This window comes from Micropterus dolomieu, linkage group LG06, assembly GCF_021292245.1.
Source record: "Micropterus dolomieu isolate WLL.071019.BEF.003 ecotype Adirondacks linkage group LG06, ASM2129224v1, whole genome shotgun sequence".
NCBI classification, from domain to species: domain Eukaryota; kingdom Metazoa; phylum Chordata; class Actinopteri; order Centrarchiformes; family Centrarchidae; genus Micropterus; species Micropterus dolomieu.
In genome coordinates this window covers 23,335,319-23,354,530 of record NC_060155.1, presented here as the reverse complement: position 1 = coordinate 23,354,530, position 19,212 = coordinate 23,335,319, and the positions used below count along the sequence as shown (strand labels likewise).

Sequence of the window (19,212 nt, the reverse complement as noted above, 5' to 3'; positions counted from 1 at the left end):
GCATCAGAGGGAGAGCTTCCGGACAAGGGCCGACCACTTCCAAAATCTACAAACGAGGTTCAGGAAAACACGTAGGAAAACAGAGTGCATCTTTGTCTTTGTCAAGTTTTTACCATGGTTCTGTTTGAGAACAGAAGGTTATTTTAACACTGCACATGTGGGGTTTTTTACCTTGAGAGAAAAAAACGTGCAAGAAAACATGCATTTTATCTTGGTTTCACATTTTGTACACTTAAATACCTTCATTTGGGAGCTTCTCTGATCCATGTGTGCCATTTGGGCTTGAGTCCCTTGCTCAAGGGCAACTTGAAGTACCTGATGAGGCAGGAGTGAGTATTACACTTTCTCTGGTCAGATCATTTAACCATTTCTTGTCCCTTTCTTTTAGCTCCATAATTGGCTCAAATCTTCTGCTCATTCAACAAAAAACAGCATTTAGGTAGAGATGAAGGCAGAGTACAATTGTTTCCTCGCCCAGAGCTGGTTTGGATTGTTGTACACCATAGATCAATTGAATCAGACAAAGTGGTGACGATTTTTACATTCTCAGAGACATGTTAAGTTACAATTTTATTAAAATGTCCCCATTTTCTATTAACAGAACTCCTAATGTAAAAAAATAAATAAATAAAAACATTCAGCATTAGCCACCCCCTGCTGCACTGCCAAACTAGTCAATGTGCTTTTGTAAAAATCACTGAGTCCAGAAAAAGGGATTTGCAGCAAAGGCTGGTTTGTATGCAGACCATGGAACAACTAACCAGCGAACTTTGACTCTACTTAAATGAATTTGGATAAAGCGGACAGAAATTTAATGTGTCACATAAACTTCTGCTCAATTCAAAACAGCACTGTAAACAGAATAAGTGACCTCTGATAAGTCTGTGTCTTTGCTTGGTCCCTGTTGAACATGTAAGAGCAGGCCACACTGCTTCCTCACATACCAAAACATCCTCATGCCTCAGGGCACTGTTTCACTGACATTCAATTCCTGGGTTACCAAAGGATACAGCCCGAAGAGTAGGTATTTGCCACAGAAATGACAAAAATTTGAGTTATGAGAACTGCAGTCTGTTGAGTTTTTAGCACAGTCCATCTGCTTTTCATGAACCTTCTTGGCAAATCCCACATTTCAACCTGGAGACTGAAAGATTAAGTCTGATTAGATCTGTCTGCAGTTCATTTGTGGGAAGTATCTAAGCACATCTACTAAAGTACTCTACCAAAGTACAATTTTAAAGTTTGCTTTTCTTGTACATTTCCATTTTGTGCTACCTTCTTTTTCTACTCCACCACATTTTAGAACAAAATAGTGTACTTTTACTAACCTGTAAATGACAGTTTTATTTACTACTTTTCAAGATTTTACAAACAAAACATATAATGAATTTATTAAAATTAAGGAACTGGTTTAGAGTAAACGACCCAGCATTGTGTCTTTGAAGGTTCTCAGTCATCCAGGTCATAGTATCCAAGGAAAGTTAAAATCAAGGGCAACTTAAGGGCAATTTAAGTTGCCCTTAAATTGGAAAGTTAGTTGGAGAAAAATTTGGAGATGTTTGGTCAATCAAAATAAAAAGTGGGATGTTATCAGAGACTGTGTGTCAAGGCGGCAGAGAGATCAAGCTTTGAGGATTAAAATGTATAAAGATTATAGCAGTTTGAAATGCTTCCCACTCAGGTCAGAAATCAAAAAGAAAGGAGTTGTAAGTGGCGTACTGCAGTCAGCGGAAGATGAGGAATTTCGGGATATTGAAGGTGTTTGTGAGGCGAGAAGACTAACAAAATTCCGTCAAGGAGAAAGGGAGCAAAGTAATTCTGTGTGTTTAACTTTTGAGGGAGATTTGCCAGAGAGGGTACATTTAGATTACATATGTTACAAGGTGAGGCCTTATGAAAGAGCTCCATTAAGGTGCTTCTGTTGTCAGGAGGACGAACATGTGGCTGCAGTATATAGAGGAGTCAAAAGAACAACTGTGAAAGAGAGGAGTGTGAAGAGGAGCAGCAACAAGCAAAGTGCATTCACTGTGTGGGAAACTACCATCAGCACAATGTCTGAAAAAATAAAACAAATAAAAGTGAGTAAAGTCGGAGCAGAAGAGGGTCTGTCATACGCTGAAGCTACCACGAGACTAGAAAGAAAGGATGAACGAGCAGCAGTGCAAAAGGAAGGGAGCAAGATCGTGTTGGATGCAGCAAGGAGATTCTTGTACATTTCAGACATATCAGGAGAAGAAATAGCCACAACACTGACACCATCTCAGTCCATTGGGTCTGAGTCATTGAACGGACAATGCACTGAATGGGAGTACTTTGGGTGGGCACTGTAAATTTATTGCACTTGGGATAGTATTTCATCCAGTAGGTGGCAGTAATACAACATTTTGGATGTCAACTGCCAGGAACCACGAAAAAGAAGAACGCATTTAGTTGAGGCATTTGCGCCCTCTATTGGGTCTACTTTGCACACTACATGTGTACGAAAAGCGTATCTATTACCTAAAAGACTGAAACATTTCAATTAACCTGAATGCTGTTGGCCAGTAACTATCTCAACAAGGGGGTCCACCTGCGGATGTTTTCTGTTTCCGAGTTTGTTTGTTGTTTTTAGACATATAGCAGACTTTGCCGCACTCAAGATGGCGACATCTTTGTGCCTCCTTCAGAGTTCGTACGTAATACGATGCGTCAGCCGCGCGCAAAGTTGTGTTGACGGCAGGAGCGGCAGGAGTTGTCAGCGGAACAGCCTGCATTAGACGAATGGAGTAACAATAAACATCTTTCTCCCTGTTACCATTTAGACGTGTTGTTTACACCGCCCAAACAACGACACCATGGCAGACGACCAGTCCTCTCAACCCTGGTCAATCGACAGGGATGACTACGAACTCAATGAGGTGATAGGTGAGTAGCTTAGCATGCTAAAGTTAGCATCCGAGCCTCCCCTGTGTCTAAAGCCAACTGGCACTAGCCAACTAGCATCGCATGTCTTTTAGCTAACAGAAGGCCAGTTACAACCCGCAGCTACATGTCAGGAAGGTTAACAGCTCCTGGCAAGGCCAAATCAGTTTTCTGCTAGGTAGCTAGTTGGCGAGCTAAAGTGTGATGGCTCCTTAGCAAGTCAGCTTGAAGCTAAAGGGCTAACTCAAGTTAGCTTACAGTGCGTGAGGACTAGTCAGTTGGAGAGGGTGGTGCTCCTTTGCTGAAAGTATGACACGGATTATAGTGAGCCATTCATCTATACACTAAGTTAGCTCAGGTAACGTGACTGATGACTTTGAACATAGAGTTGGTCTGATGTGGTATTTAACTGCCGTTTTTTATAATCCAAGATTGATGCTACGTATTACAGTAATGTGTGAATACTATAAATGACCCAATCTTTGAAACTAGAGCCTACTTAAATTTAGCACTTGCACACAAAATGTTTAGTCGAGCTGTCATATTCTGACTGCTGTCTTCGCTGCTCCTACAGTTTCACTCTTAATGTTGTTCTACTCAGGGAGCGGAGCCACTGCAGTTGTCCAGGCAGCATACTGCAAACCCAGAAAGGAGAAGGTGGCCATCAAACGCATCAACCTGGAAAAGTGTCAAACTAGCATGGACGAGCTCTTGGTAAGAAACTGCAGCAGTGTGTGGGCCAGTATCTGCAGTCCAGATGCTCTTTGTGTGTGTGTGTGTGCGTGCGTGCGTGTCTATCTTTCTGTTTGCAGGGAGTGGTGTGGTTGGTGGCATCACATCAGTCAGGGACAGATCAAAAGCTTGGTACCACAACAACCACTGAGTACTAGAGCTGGGTGAAATCAATAAGACCCAACGTAAAGACATATGAAATGGAAATACGTAATATATTCCCGAGGCATATCATAATGTCTTCTTCACTTTATTTTACACAGCTGACATGAGTGTAAAGTCTCCTACACACACTTCATCACTCTTAAGTTTCTCAATACCACCAAGTTGTCAGCAACAACAGTAAACATTGGTTCTACATTAAACATTGGATACACTACAATGTGATCATTTGTAATGTTTAACACGTTATCATTTACAGAAAGTGTTTTTATTAGCTTCAAAGCAAACCTGTGAATAGGATATAAATGCATGTGCAACAGAATGTAAAAGCTTTGCTGGACATTTCTGCTGACTGGATGTGCAGGATTTTTCTGTCTTGCATTTTCACCAGCTATAGAACTACAGAAAAGAAAAGCTTAGTCAGTGTTTTATGTGTTAGTATTTTGTTATTCACCCTTGTGATCAGATGACAAAGCAAACTTTTAATATTGCAATAGCAGTGCAAATTGTGGTACGGTAATCCAGGGATTCCTGCAGCATTTTATAGTAGAGACATCCCACCTTGCCTGAAATAAACTCCGCTAGCATCAGATGAAATTATTAAATTTTTATGAAATGTAATATTAGACTGATTAAGCTTAGGGGGCAAACAAATAGACAAATCTGCTTATTAAATAAGTAAGGTGCTTGTTGAAACTGTTAACTAGCAATACATTGAAAACAAAATAAGATGTGTCAGGAGCTGTCTGATTCACCTAAGCAGGTGATTGATTAATTGGCTTTGTGCTAGTAATTAATCTGATCTAATCTGACATCGATGCAAAAAATACTGTAAGCCTATGCCTTAAAAGCGGGTCTTGTTTCCTACACAGTTCTTTTATAACCACAAGGATTAAAGAGATGACTACTTTTGTAGAATTGGAGAAGCAAAATCTCTATTCGTTGTCACATCAACTTGCTTTATCGGCCAACCCTACAGCACAGTTACAAATATGACTTTTTTTATGTGCTTTTTTTCAGCTGTGCAATGGCAATCATTTACATGAAAATGAAACTTAAGGTAGAACATCTGAGAGATTACGCTGCATCAGTCAGTTCTCCTCATCCTTGTGCAATTATTGCTTATCAAGGGCTGTCAAATATCAACAGTGCAATGTTTGCCATCTGATGAGAATATTCCATTATATTACCCTTATGTTCCAGGACTTCCACCCACCCAGTAATTGTATAATAGTTCAAGGTCCTGAATTCCCCTATATCTGTCATCTAGGTTAAAAACGTCTTGGCTTCGTGGCTCAGTGGTGATGTAACCCAGCTTGGAGTCAGTCAGGCTCTGTGTACTCCTTTTTAGGATTGAGTAATTTTAACAGAACAGGCTGACTGTGAGGAAAGTTTTAGTTTGTCACTGAAAGTGTAATATTAAGATTTAGTTAGTGCTTTGCTTTGTACTCCACTATTTCGTGTGACCTTACATCCCATATTTTCTTCTCTGTGCAGAAAGAGATCCAGGCCATGAGCCAGTGCCACCACCCGAACATTGTGTCTTATTATACCTCCTTTGTGGTGAAGGATGAACTGTGGCTGGTGATGAAGCTGCTCAGTGGTGGTAAGTGCTGTAATGTTTAAAGAAACTTTGCCTCTGACTTGACTCTTATCTTCGCCTTGACATGACATTCTTTGTCATGCCAACTTGAAAAAAAATGTTATATCAAATAATATGGCTAGAAAATATTTTGTTTTGAAGTGATAATTCTGAAGATTTAATGACACCTGTGGTCAACGGTCCTATGAATCGTTCGTACGTTGATAGACAATTTGAGTCCAGCGTGGGAATGGCAGGCTCCGCCAAAAGGTTTTGGTCGCCCAGCCCTACCATAGATGATATCAAAAACAGGGTTTGATATAAGGAAAATCTTAAGCATTATTACTTTCAACATTCTTTGTGTGTTTCTGGGTAAACAGTTACTTATAACATTTTGTCAGTATAGCCTAAGGGAAGCCATTTAAATGTTGGGAACATTTCGTTTGTTCAAGTTACAGTCATGTGAAAACCTTTTTTTTGTTTTTTTGAATGTTTGAGACTTTTCTAAGCATCAACTTTTGTGACTTGTGAGGACTGGATCCTTTTTAAGTAGTAACTTTCACTTTGAAAATTCACCAACAGCTAGCAGTCCGTTCATAGACAAACAACAGACAACAACAACATAAAAGCTTAACCTCAGTAAATATTGGGTAAGGTCAGGTGCGTTCTTCCAGAGGTTTAGCAGGTCGGTTGCTGCTGATGGGGAGCTCTGAGTGAGACTGTCGGCACGTCTTGTGACAAGCCTCTGCCTTTCTCTCAGGCTCAGTGTTGGACATCATCAAGCATATCATCTCTCGTGGCGAGCACAAGACCGGAGTGCTGGATGAGGGCAGCATCGCCACCATCCTGAAAGAAGTCTTGGAGGGGCTGGAGTACCTTCACAAAAATGGGCAGATTCATCGGTGAGCTCCAATAATGTGTCAGCAGGCCTGCGGGCCAATGCATTGTCACCACTGTACACTGTGTTAGTGCAGTTTGATTCCCATCATACACTCGGCTGTCTCAGCTCCCTCTTGCATTGAGCCCTTCAGTTCTGCATATGAGCGTGTGGTTTAAACTAGACCCTGCTCGCTCCTTTAATATTTAATACAGTGAAAATGCATAATTGAGGAGGTTTGTTTTACATAAAAGTTCCTCCCAGGAACACTGTGAACCAGCACCAAAAAGAAAGGCCTCTGTGTCCTCTCTGCCTTGTTGCAAGACAAGGGTTATTGTTTTCTTTAGTCCGAGTGTTGATGATTTGATGATGATTTATTATATTGGATAAATCCAATAGAATCCTCATTTGATTTGTTTCTAATGTTATAGTTAGAGAGCGATTGGACAGTATTTTCAGCAAGAGAGAGCAGCTGCTGACTGAGCTCAGATGCTATGGCTAACACACTTACACCTTAATCCACTCCTGTTCTTTGTGCATAGTTTGCACTCAAAGTAAGCAAACAGGAAGGTGGATTAAAATGAGGCAGATCAAGGTGAAGCTTTAACGTGTTTGTGTGCAAGAGTGCTCTGCTCATTTGCAGAGTCAGTGTGCACAGCCTAACCACTCATGTGTTTGTGCAGGTATTGACTTGTGACATTGTTTATCATAGGGGTGTGACGAGACACTTAGCTCATCAGACGAGACACGGTGTTGGGTTCACAAAATTGAGACGACATTTTAACACTATTTTTAAGAAATCTTCAATGCTGAATTATATGAAAAAAATTGAGCATTTAACACTTTATTTTCTGCATTCTGGAGATTTTTTCTGCATCCATTTATGGTGGAAATGTTTTTATTTATGTAAAGGGAAACACAAAATTCAGGTGGCAGGTGACAATCCAAAATGTAAAACTATAACAGAATATAATGCGGTGCAGCTCTCAGGCGTTCTTTATTGATTTCAAATATGTTTTCTGATCAACTTTTCTCATTTAATATCATCCCTGCTGAGTCAGCACACATGCAGGCATGATTGTGCCTTTTGTTTTGGGGAAATAACCACTTTAAATTTCACCTCAATGATAAATGAATTCATTTGAATTCAGTTATAAATTCCTGGACTTTAACAGCTCCTGTGTTTCAGCAGGTTTTCTGCACATTCAAAATCTATTCCACATATGTGTTCTGACAAAAACTTGTAATATTACGAGACTAACGTCGTCATTTAATGAGAATTCATAATTTAAAAAAAACCGTCTACCTGATCTATACACTAATGTGCATTAGGTTATTGCTCCACTGGTAGTAACGTTATCCCTTCTAGACAGTTTGGATATCGAAACTAACTGAAATCTTGTCACATTGCAATCCCTATTTATCATGTTTTAATCCTCCCTCTCTTCTTGCACAGGGATCTAAAAGCTGGAAATATTCTTCTTGGGGAAGATGGCTCAGTGCAAATTGCTGGTACACTCATTTTTCTTTTTAGCGTGTTTCTGCATAATTACAGTATTTACATTCCTCAGTAGACAGTTTCTGTCTAGATTTGTCTGTTCAATTATGACATATATATAATACAAACAATATTTAGATATGAATTTAAGTAATTTCAATAATTCTTCTCTATTTTCTTTCTCTCTGTCATACATCCCTAATCACACACTGCCCAGACTTTGGTGTGAGTGCCTTTCTAGCAGCAGGAGGAGACATGACTAGGAACAAGGTTCGGAAGACATTTGTGGGGACGCCATGCTGGATGGCCCCTGAGGTCATGGAGCAGGTGGGAGGCTTATTTTGTACAGGGCTTCTTTCTCTCCCCGTTTTCTCTCTGTAATTCCTCAGAACTCAGCGATAAAAGGAAGACTTGAGCTCTTTGTTCACTTGATCCTGTTACAATCCACAGGTCCGCGGCTATGACTTCAAAGCAGACATCTGGAGTTTCGGGATAACAGCTATTGAACTGGCCACTGGAGCTGCACCATATCACAAATACCCACCCATGAAGGTAACTGTGTGTGCACCTACTGGTATTCGCTGCATCTCTTAAGGTATCGTTTGTCTAGGGACATGAGACGTTCAGTTTTGCTAGCTACATCTGTCCGCTTGATTAATTTTAAGTTTTTTGTTTTGTTTCCCCATAAAAAAGACAACTTTAAACAGCTCTTAAAAAACAAGAACATTTTAAGGAGTTCTGTAGCCTGTTTAACTTACTGGAGCATATTATGGAAATGCTGGTGTTTTAAATTCTAAAGAAACCTTTGGAGGGAGGACATTTGTTTCTGTCCAGTGAGTCAGCACAGATTGGTGTTCATAATTAAAGGGTGCCTCAGTTTTGAATTAGCAGGTGCTTTGATATCAGTTTACTGAAGCTAATCTGTGCACGTCTCTAGGTGCTGATGCTGACTTTGCAGAACGACCCTCCCTGTCTGGAGACGGGCATCACAGACAAGGAAATGGTGAAGAAATATGGCAAGTCCTTCAGGAAGATGCTCTCCCTGTGCTTACAGAAAGACCCAGAAAAAAGGTCCGTTAGTCAACAAACCTTTGTTTGTTTTTTTTGCCTAATGCCAGATGAGAGTAGTGCTCATTTTGCTTTCTGTTAGATTACCCAGTTTTGTAATGAAAATAATGAATAGCCTTTTTGTCTTTTTGTATTTTTCCTTTTTAGGCCAACTGCAGCCGAGTTGCTGAAGCATAAATTCTTCACAAAAGCCAAAGTGAGCGTTACGTCACTATCATAAAAATAAACTGAAATATTGTTTGTGTTTTGAAGAGAATCTCTATAGATACTGTAAGAAATATTTGTCTTTCTGTTACAGAACAATGAGTATTTGCAGGAGAGGCTCCTACATAAAGGCCCGACAATAACAGAGCGGTCCAAAAAGGTTTGATTGTCATTACTAATACTCTATGAATGCGCAGTAGTTGGAAGATTTAATGTCTGTCTATAATCTTGTGTTGCTCTGCGTTGGTGTGCCGTCTTGCCTAAGGTGTGTCCCAGTTCCTAACTTTTTGCCTAATGTGGGAAACGCCCGTGAAAAGTATTAACCAGAAAGACGGGATCACTTATGAGTCAAGTCAGTATTAAGTGTTGCATCTTAAAAAAAATAATAATAATAATGTTTTGCATTGTTTAGGTGCGTCGTGTCCCCGGCTCGAGTGGACGTCTCCACAAGACGGAGGATGGCGGTTGGGAGTGGAGTGACGATGAGCTGGACGAGGAGAGCGAGGAGGGCAAAGCTGCCGTGGCAGCTCTGCGGGTGAGACTCTGCATGCCTGTTTCTTCAGCCGCTTCGGTTTACTGCATTTCTCACTTGGCTTGGCATCCTTATGGCCAGCAGATGGTGCTGTTGGACTGTTTATCTTACTTAGGAGTTTGCTTTTGTTTAGAGCCTGTTGCCTCAGTGTCGGTGTGGTTCAAGTTTAGATTATTTATCTCGAGAATTGTTTTGTCTGGACTAGTAGTTGTTTGACGGTTTTGTACTATAAGCTCCATGTTGCTGCTGTTGGAATAGAGATTGTTTTAGTGGAAACATAACAGGACCAATTATTGCATAGTATTTACAGCAATTCTGTCTGTTTAGTGAGGCCACAGTATGAAAAAGACTTGTACCTGACACTGATTTGGCTGGGCAGCAAAAGATGTAATTGTATAAGATACAAGGTTTCTCAGAACACAGAAAACAAACTAGCTGGTAACTAGACCAGACACCTGCTCAGATCACCTGTTCTTTACTTATTCTCAATTCATGTCTTGGTGTGGGATTCTACTGTTTTTTATCTTGACTGTGATTTCAGTTCATCCCTCTGTTTAAAGTCACCTTGGGTCAAATAATTTCAATCGTACAATACTCCATCTGTCTATTCATTGGGGGATAAAAGGAGAATAAATGCTTTTAATCCTGACAATCTGTCATGTCCATTCTGCAGTCACCCAGAGTGAAGGAGGGGTCCCAGAATATGGAGGTGAGTCCATTTGTAGTGGGCATGACCTGAACATCTTGATTTATGCCTTGAAAATTAAATCTACATGGCTGTCCTATGTGTGTTCTCTTTCTTTCCATATATGTAAAACTGAAAACATCTGCTGATTCATTTGCACATTCGTGTCTCTTAGCTTTTCCCGCCAGCAGATAGCTCCACGGGACATCTCAAGCCACCTGGCGCTGCCCAGGAGAGCCCTGCGAATGTGGGCCAGGCTCCACCACAAGCTCCCACTCAAACAGCAAGCCCATCACATGCACCCACTGCTCAGGTAAGAACATGAAAATAAGTAAGTGGGGAGCTTTTTAGATAACGCTCCAGTACTTTAGCTTAAGTTATACCAGTATCACTTCAACTGCTTATTTCAGTATTTTCTTTACAGATACTTAATCAGAGTCTCTTAAAGTTTCACAGAGTAAGTTTTAGTGGCATTTAGTGGAGAGGGTTGTGAATTTCAACCAACTGCTCAGCCCCCACTCAACCCTCCCTATGCAAGCGTGTAGGAGAAGCTACGGTGGCTGAAACTCTCTGTCTGTACTTGTGCTAAATAATACTTGTGGTCCTCTATTTGTTCAAATTTCCCTTCTCTACTTACTTCTAACAAACAAGACGACGACTACTACTTCTTCTTGTTTCTTCGCACGTATTTAATGTAGTGACAAAATGTGTTCTGTAGAGCAGTTTGTCCATTTGGGCTACTGTAGAAACATGGCGGCGCAGTAGATAGAAATGACTCATTCTAAGGTAATTAAAACATAACGGTTCATTATGTAAGGTCTTTATACAACACTGTAAGCATAGTTATATATATATATATATTATTTTGCATTTCTGTCAGTAGATTATCCTAAATATTACACACTGAACCTTTAATGTTAACTTTTTAAATTAGCATTTTTTTGGTAATTGATTCACTGCTTTTGTTGGCACATTGATGTGTGTCTTGGTGTGATCAGTGGAATAGCTTAAAACCTGCATCAGGATGTGAATCACACATCGTCCTTGTGCATTTACCATTACAAACTAAACTGGTGATCTACTTGTGTGCACTACTGACGTCACAGTGCACATTTCAGCTTTCTGAAACCTCTGCACACTGTGCTTTGTTAATTAAGGGTTTATTTGTGAAGCCCTAATTCACACCCACTCAGCCAAAAGGCCTTACATCCCCTTCAGTGTGAAACAATGGGTGATAAATGAACATCTCTAGACGACCCCTCAATTAGATCAACCGAAACCTCCAACCACAGGCGTTAATTATAGACATATAATGATACTCACGGAGACGGGAGGTGTGTCATGGGCACTATGAATGGGTTAGTCAAGCATTTTTATCTCCCTGTTCATTCTAACCAGAAGTGCTGTACAGTGATTATTATGCTGTTGTGCTGTTGCAGGATCCAGCTGCAGCCAATGCCAGTGTTCCCATCAGCCTCGTCCTGAGACTGAGGAATCTCAAGAAGGAACTCAATGACATCCGATTTGAGTTCATGTCTGGCAGAGGTAGGATTCCTACCCTAGCTTTTTTCTCTTTCATCATGCAGCTTACAGTCTCAAGTCTAAATCTTTGGTGTTTTTTCTGCACGTCTGTCCTCAGATTCTGCTGATGGAGTTTCTCAGGAGTTGGTCTCAGCAGGTCTGGTTGATGGGAGGGACTTGGTCATTGGTAAGTAATAGATATAAGCCCTGTAAGGATGTTATCAGTAAACATGAACTTTACCACCTCAGTGTACATGTCTTCTAGGTTTAGTTTTCTTTTAAAGTGTATTTAAAGCATCTAAAATGTTTTTAAATGTTTGAATTGTAGTAAATGTGCTGAAGCATGCAAACATGCTGGTACAGTATAAAATCCTATTGTTGTGTTTCACACATCATAAAGTGAATGTGGTTCACACCAACACCAGTGCCTTGAACTCCCTGTTGTGTATGCAAGCGCACTGCACTTTACTACCTTTTTATTACGGCTGTCTATACATCCTTGTCACAGCTGATTAGGTAACATCTCTGACACGGCCACCCAATGGGAGCAAACATACCTCGAAGCCCGTTGTGCAACGTTGCACACTGTTCCTAGAAAACATGTTGTTAAATCTGAAATGTAGCCAACCGGTGCAAAATGTTTAAAGATTGAACTCGCCCCAGTTGTTTACCTGTTTTCACCACTGATCATGATGTCTTTACATTAGTTGGTCATCTGACATGGTCCTCTCGTTTGTGTCTTCTGTGTAGTTGCAGCCAATTTGCAAAAGATTGTTGACGATCCTCACAGTAACAAAAATGTGACTTTTAAATTGGTAAGTACACAGTGAGAACAATGTATGAAGGAAAAAAAATATATGTATTTTTATATATATGTGTGTGTGTGTGTGTGTTTGTAATGTTGTTCTCTCTCTTCCAGGCATCTGGCGTGGAGGAGTCTGAAATTCCTGATGATGTTAAACTCATTGGATTTGCGCAGCTCAGCATCAGTTAAGTCAAATAGAGCCAGTGACAGAAGGACAGAAACAAATGGTATTGCACAGCTGCATTGTAGTCAATAAGTCCAAGAAACCACTACTGCCAAAGAGTGGAGGATGAGGAGGAGACATGATGCTGGCAGCAGTGTGACGAGACTGCAGGATACATGAGGACCAGATTGAGAAGGGGCTCAGTTCATCACAGGAATCACACTTGAAACAGTTTACAGTGCGCTTATACAGTAAATGGGAGACGAGATGCAATCAACTATATCAACTCCTAATTTCTTTGTCTTTTTTTTTTCTTCCTCTTCATACATAAGCACAATCCAAACCAATCTCCTGCCAGTACTGGAAGTGATTGCCTTTTTTTTGTTTCTTTAAATCAACTGTGCCACAAGAGTGTCGTGCAACCTTTAAATGGCACTTTATGCTACACTGAAATTGAAAAGTGTAAATTCAGCCTTAGTTACTCAAACTATAGATTTTACCAGTCCATTGGGTGAAAAATTTAGTCTATCTGTGTATTTGGCGTATGCTATTTACGCCTATCCCAGAAATCTAAGAAAATGACCTATAAACACAGTAGCTTAGTTTTAGTTTTGTAATTCTGTAAATTCAGATGGATTTTTACTTAACATATAATAAAATGACCAGATTTCTGTATAAGGCAGCCCAGGGAGTGTGGTGTTTTCTCAAAACATAACCAAGGTTCCGACTGACTGCACTGCTGAAATCATATAAACATACATAAATCAACTGTAACTGTCTAATTACTGCAGTTACAACACTGTCAGATGGCGTTTTTCCAAGGTATTCAAAGACAGCATTATGTTGACAAATTGAAACCTGCCTAATATTCTTGTACTATGCAATAGGTATTTTCTTTTCACCGTATGTGACCACTGGTTGCTGATATTTCTTTTGAGTTGAATAAATCCAATTTTTCTGCGTGTACCTCACTAGGAGTTCATGAAGTCAAACAACCAGCTTTGGGTACCTGCAGTGTGCACGTTCACAAACAGTCACCATAGTGAAAACTGAACACACTAATGGACAGACATGGGTAATAACTGCTGTTAACTATGTCCCCTTGTAAATCACCTCTTAAGCTTGATTTATGATTCTGTATCGAATCTACTACACTCGAAGCAGAAGTATAAATCAGGCTTAAGAGGTGATTTTGCCTGTTTACTATTATTGTTGTTACAGCTGGGAAGAATCTTGAATGCTGGCAATGAGTGCCGAGCCTAGGGCTGCTTATGTTACAAGCTGACTGCTGATGAACTTCTGTGGAGGTGTACGTGGTCAAAAACTGAAAATGTTCCACCAAACTGAAATAAAGCTTAAAGGGGCAGTTCATCCAAATGGCAAAAAAAAAAATTATATACTCTAAAAAATATACAGTATATAGATTGTGTCACTTGCCTCTAGTGGTATTTAGCCATGCAGAGAGTTTTGATCTTATTTGCAGGGGTTTTGAGTTGTTTGTCAAAATTTCAATTTGTCCAAATACTAAATGCCTGCAAACAAACATTCCCATCAGCCTCAGCTGTATGTTGTGTTGCTAATTTAGCAAATGTTAGAACACTCTCAAGATGATGATGATGAACATGGTAAACATTATACCTGCTAAGCATCAGCATGTTAGCATTGTCATTCTGAACATGTTAGCATGCTGACATTAGCATTTAGGTCAGTGCACTGGAGTGCCTAAGTAGAGACTCACAGAGCTGCTAGCATGGCTGTAGACTCCTGTGAGCACTATGAACAAAATCCCATTCATCCCCATTGTATTGAGGGACAGTAGAAATCTGTGCATCTGGATACTGCTAAAGGTAAAGGTTTTATATGTTGGATGAACTGTAACCCTTTAAATTTCTCCAGGAGCCAGGTATTACTTTAGTTCTTTTGTCATTAGGCAAATTGTTTTACAGGACTGTAGTCTCTTTGCTTTATAAACACTCACCAAAAAAACACTGTCGTCACTCCCAGTGTAGCTGTATGGTTGTTTAGTACCACGTGCAAAGGGCTGTGAAATAGCTCCAAGTTCAGGTACTGATGTAAATGGTGTATGTAAAGATGTTGTAAATGTATGTATGATGGCAACCCCATGCACTGTTACACAAACATGAGGTTTGTATGTAATGATGTAGATGCATTGACTGTTTTAAGTGTTTATGTCAGATAAAAGGAACATTTTGCTTATGTAAATATTGATTAATGTAAGCAGACCGACTCATGAGTTTAATTTGTTTTGTAGTGGTGTTTCCCACTGTTGGCCTTTTTCAGAGCATCACTTACCATGCACAACTTGTTTGTTTAATTGGCACCTTATTGATCTGTTAACATTAGTACTTTTGGAATTACATGGGGCTTGTAATCACACACTCTTGTGCTAAGATGTCATGATATGCATTTTTTTTCCTCACTCAAAACCTGTCCAACGCTAATGGATGAAATGTCATTTTTATAGACGGATGGCACAGGTTACACTTCTCTCTCTCTCTCCGTGTATATATGCGATTTTGGTGATAAAATGATGGACCATCAAAGGCTTTGAGTTGAAAGTCACTTGGATTTACTAAATTTATTTCCCCATTATTGTTTATTCATCAGAAAACCATCATTCTGCATCTTTATGGGGTCACTGAATAAGTATTAATTTAATCACTCGATTGGCAAGTACAAATTTTTTTAAACGCTTGTTTTTGTTTTACAGATCATTACGTATATTTTTTAATTTTGATTAATTATAAAATGTGTACAACAAAAAATGGATAATTAGAAGCGGAAAGAGAGAAAGAGATTCCTTGACATATATAGATTATTGGAAAATGTCAACACATGCAGATGATTTTTAGTAGCTGAATAAAGTCACATGATGGAATTCAATGAGTGAGTACAGTGTTTAATTGAATTGTGATGTCTCAAAGCCTCATTTTTGTGTTTGTCAACAGGTCTCCCATTAGTAAACCAGGATTGCAAGATTAAAGTCAGATGCTTAATAGATTTCATTTTTTTAATCTGTAAGATCTGTAGCTGTGCATGACATTTTGTGAACAAATGAAAAATTGTTTGTCAAAATAATCACCAATGTGTTCGTGCATAAAGATGTGCACAGATGTTTACAGTTATGCATCTACGCATGTTTGTGGGGGCAAAAGTTCACACAGAACTCAAGTTTACTGGTACGAATCAAAGCTACAGTTACAAACACTTTTGTCTCACTTTTGACACTTCCTCCTGAATAGCCAATCAAGATGCGCAAATTAACATATCGTTTCACTAAAGTGATAAAATTGTAGAAAATAATAAGTTATGTAGGTTACATTGTGTAAGATACACAAGTAACGTTACCTTCATAAGTTAAGTGACGTTATTTTAAGCCCTGCCCTGATTGAGGAGTTTTGGTGCCTAAAGGTAACAAAATTATGCTGTTTCACAACGTTAACCACTAGTTTTATTTTGAAAGCCTTACCGGACGTTGCATATTTATTATTGCTAACATTACCACAGAGCCTTACATGTCCAAAAATGATAAAGGGTACCTTGGACGTTAAGAAGCAAAGCCAAAAGTTCATGACTAAGCATCCATATGTGACGAGTTGGATCTGAAAATGTGTTGGTCTTTGAGTCTAAGCTGGATTCAGTGCAGTTAGGTGCTAAGTTTCTCCTATTAAATAAGGTCTATAAATAATATACAAATTGAAGTCTTAGACTTAGAAATTAGGCATACTGCCTGAACTCTGGGGGAGGAGTTTTGGCAGAAATAAACAAATGATTTAAACAAAAGAACATATCTCTTAATTGCCATCTAAGCAAAACTTAAAAGGACAATGTGTACGAAATAGAGATCAGATGTCAGTTTTATTTTGTTTTTCCATTTTGGCCTTTTTTCTGGGATGTGGTCTGAGGCACACTAAATAAAATTTATTTAAGAAATCATGTGAAATATAATCTTGGCAAGAAATACATGGACAATTTTTGCTACACAGTTAGCAGCTCATTGAACAAAATGCACTGGCCTGTTTAAACATTCATTCATGTAGTCTAATGTGATCATTTATCACCTTCAAATGGACATGACATTGATGTATGTGCAAATGCTGGAATACCAGCAGATAATATAAACTGTTCTCTACACAATTCATAGTACCACTCATGGTACGATTTGTGCCCAAAGTTCTCATACACCTGTAATGTCTACAGTGTGAATCTTATGAGGGATTTGTCTTTCTATTGTGAAATAAAACTCTCCTGGCAGAGCTCTCCTAATGACACAGAATACTACATGCTAAAACTGAAAGGCCATTGTATTTTGTTTTTATTTACTGTACAGTAACGCCATGCTACAAATAAGGCTAATATACCTGACTTGCTCACAGTGGTATTACATACTATATGTTGTATTCTGCCACATATGCAAAGGAAAATTAAAGCAGTTTCTGAATGTAGTATCGTCTGAGTCATTAGGAGAGAAATCTGTGCTTCATTACCTGTCTCATAATTGTTTTTGTACATTTTCTTCGGCTTTGTTTAAATATTCCTTTTACAGAAACAGTTATTATGTGCGGCTAGCATTACCTGTTGAATAGCAGACTTGTGGTTTTCACTTCCACATTTCAAATGTGGTATTCCACTCTAACTAAATCTATTAATATGTAGAAGCATGACATGATGGTTTCTGGTCTAAAATGCATAATGTTACATAATTTCGGTGTTGCATAAGAATGCAATATAAAATTATAGTAAAATAGCTGGCTCAACTTCCCCCAGGTCTTTATGGCTCAAATTACCCCATCCCTGCCATTTTAACAAAATTGTGTCATCCAGCTGTTTACGGGTAAAGTCTGCTAACAGTATAGCCTCATATTCTAACTTCCTAAAGCACTAACATCTGCGTAAGATTTTGCAAACCTGTCTGTAATTGTTCAGACACAAGAATCACGGCTCCTTGAACATAAAAAAATCACTTTGAACGGCAAAAAAATGTTTTTTAATCTTAATTGTGCTTGTAACTTATTCCATGGGCCTTTCTCCTTCACAGGCTGAGTAAAATGGATGACTCTTCAAAAATGTGTGGTCACATGACCAATTTTGTCTATGGTTGCCGAGATACAAGGGGTGGCTCTACTTCTCCACAGGCTCAAATCACCCCTCTCTCCCCTAGATATTATTAAGATGTTTTTTTATATTTCACATTAATTTACACAGTACCACACTATAGCTAAACTATATTAATATGATTAGCTAAAAACAAGCTGGAAGCTTCTCAGCTACTAACGTTAGATTCAGGAGCTTAACTTCATTTTCCATCTCCTGTAGACTCATATTTCAATGTTTTGGTCTCCACAATTATTCCAGTTAATGTTTGCCTATATATCAGGAGTTTATCTGATTTGATAGATTAATTATCTTATCTGAGTGTCTGGCCTGCATGCAATCCAAAGTTTCCATGGATGTTTAAAGATAACATTACCTCTTGGCACCAACTTGGAGAAATCGCACTTTAAAATCCTGTCTGACACCAGAAATTACACAAACACACTTACATTTCTCTGAAATTTGACCTTTCACCAAACCACTTCCTCACTAGGTTAGTTCACCATTGTCTCTGGTACAAATAGGTAACACTACTACTAAACCAACTTGGAGAAATCCCACTTTAAAATCCACTTAAACAGTACGAATGACACAAAGAGTGTAATTTCTCTGAACTTTGACCTTTCACCAAGCCAATTCCTAATTCACCATTGTCAAAGCATCTGCTTCCTGGATCCGTGGTTGGATAGTGAAATGATATTCCTGAGTTCCTATTTTCACCCACAAACAGATGGATACGTAACTGCAAACCTTTTTTCTAACATTTGTGCAAATGTTCTTTATGCACTAACACATTGGAAATTATTTGTATAAATATTTTTCATTTGTTCACAAAATGTCATGTGCAGCTACAGATCTTACAGATTGAAAAAAGGAAATCTGTTTGTACAGATATTTTTTACACATTCAAACATTTGAATTAATTAGATCAAAACGTTTTTACACATTTGTATGTACAAATACAAAATGTTTTGTATGCTCTGTATTCTTGTTCTTTGTTCATGATTATGTTTTGTTTGGTCACTCATGTATTTGTTCCATGTTTCCTGTTTTATTTTGAAGTCATCTATCTCTGTTGTTCGTGTCTTGCTTTGTTTCCTGTCAGTCCTGTTTTTGTAATGTTTTACTGTGTTCATTTCATCACACTGCCCTCTCTGTTTCTCTATGTACATAAGTCTGCGTGTTCCATTTGTTCTTGTCGCCTCGTTAGTTCTGTTGAGTGTTTCCCTCCTGGTTTTGGATTATTTATTCTGTCTTGATTGAAGTTTCATCACTAGTTACAACAAATATGACTAACTGTGCCTGCTCTGCCAGGTGTCCTGCATTTTGGGTGTAAATCCCTTGTTACCTTATCAAGTCCAAGCATA

General features: G+C 38.9%; 1 protein-coding gene across 1 annotated transcript; it reads left to right on the top strand.

Moving 5' to 3' along the window:
* Positions 1-2,483: 2,483 nt before the first annotated feature.
* LOC123972577 (serine/threonine-protein kinase OSR1-like) lies at positions 2,484-15,634 on the top strand. The gene is made up of 17 exons (XM_046052108.1): positions 2,484-2,904; positions 3,503-3,615; positions 5,293-5,401; positions 6,138-6,279; positions 7,711-7,766; positions 7,970-8,079; positions 8,203-8,304; positions 8,690-8,823; positions 8,968-9,016; positions 9,119-9,184; positions 9,437-9,559; positions 10,230-10,265; positions 10,417-10,554; positions 11,681-11,786; positions 11,881-11,949; positions 12,513-12,577; positions 12,682-15,634. The coding sequence occupies exons 1-17, from the start codon at positions 2,835-2,837 to the stop codon at positions 12,754-12,756; spliced, it is 1,563 nt and encodes a 520-aa protein (XP_045908064.1). The 5' UTR covers positions 2,484-2,834; the 3' UTR covers positions 12,757-15,634.
* Positions 15,635-19,212: the final 3,578 nt, after the last annotated feature.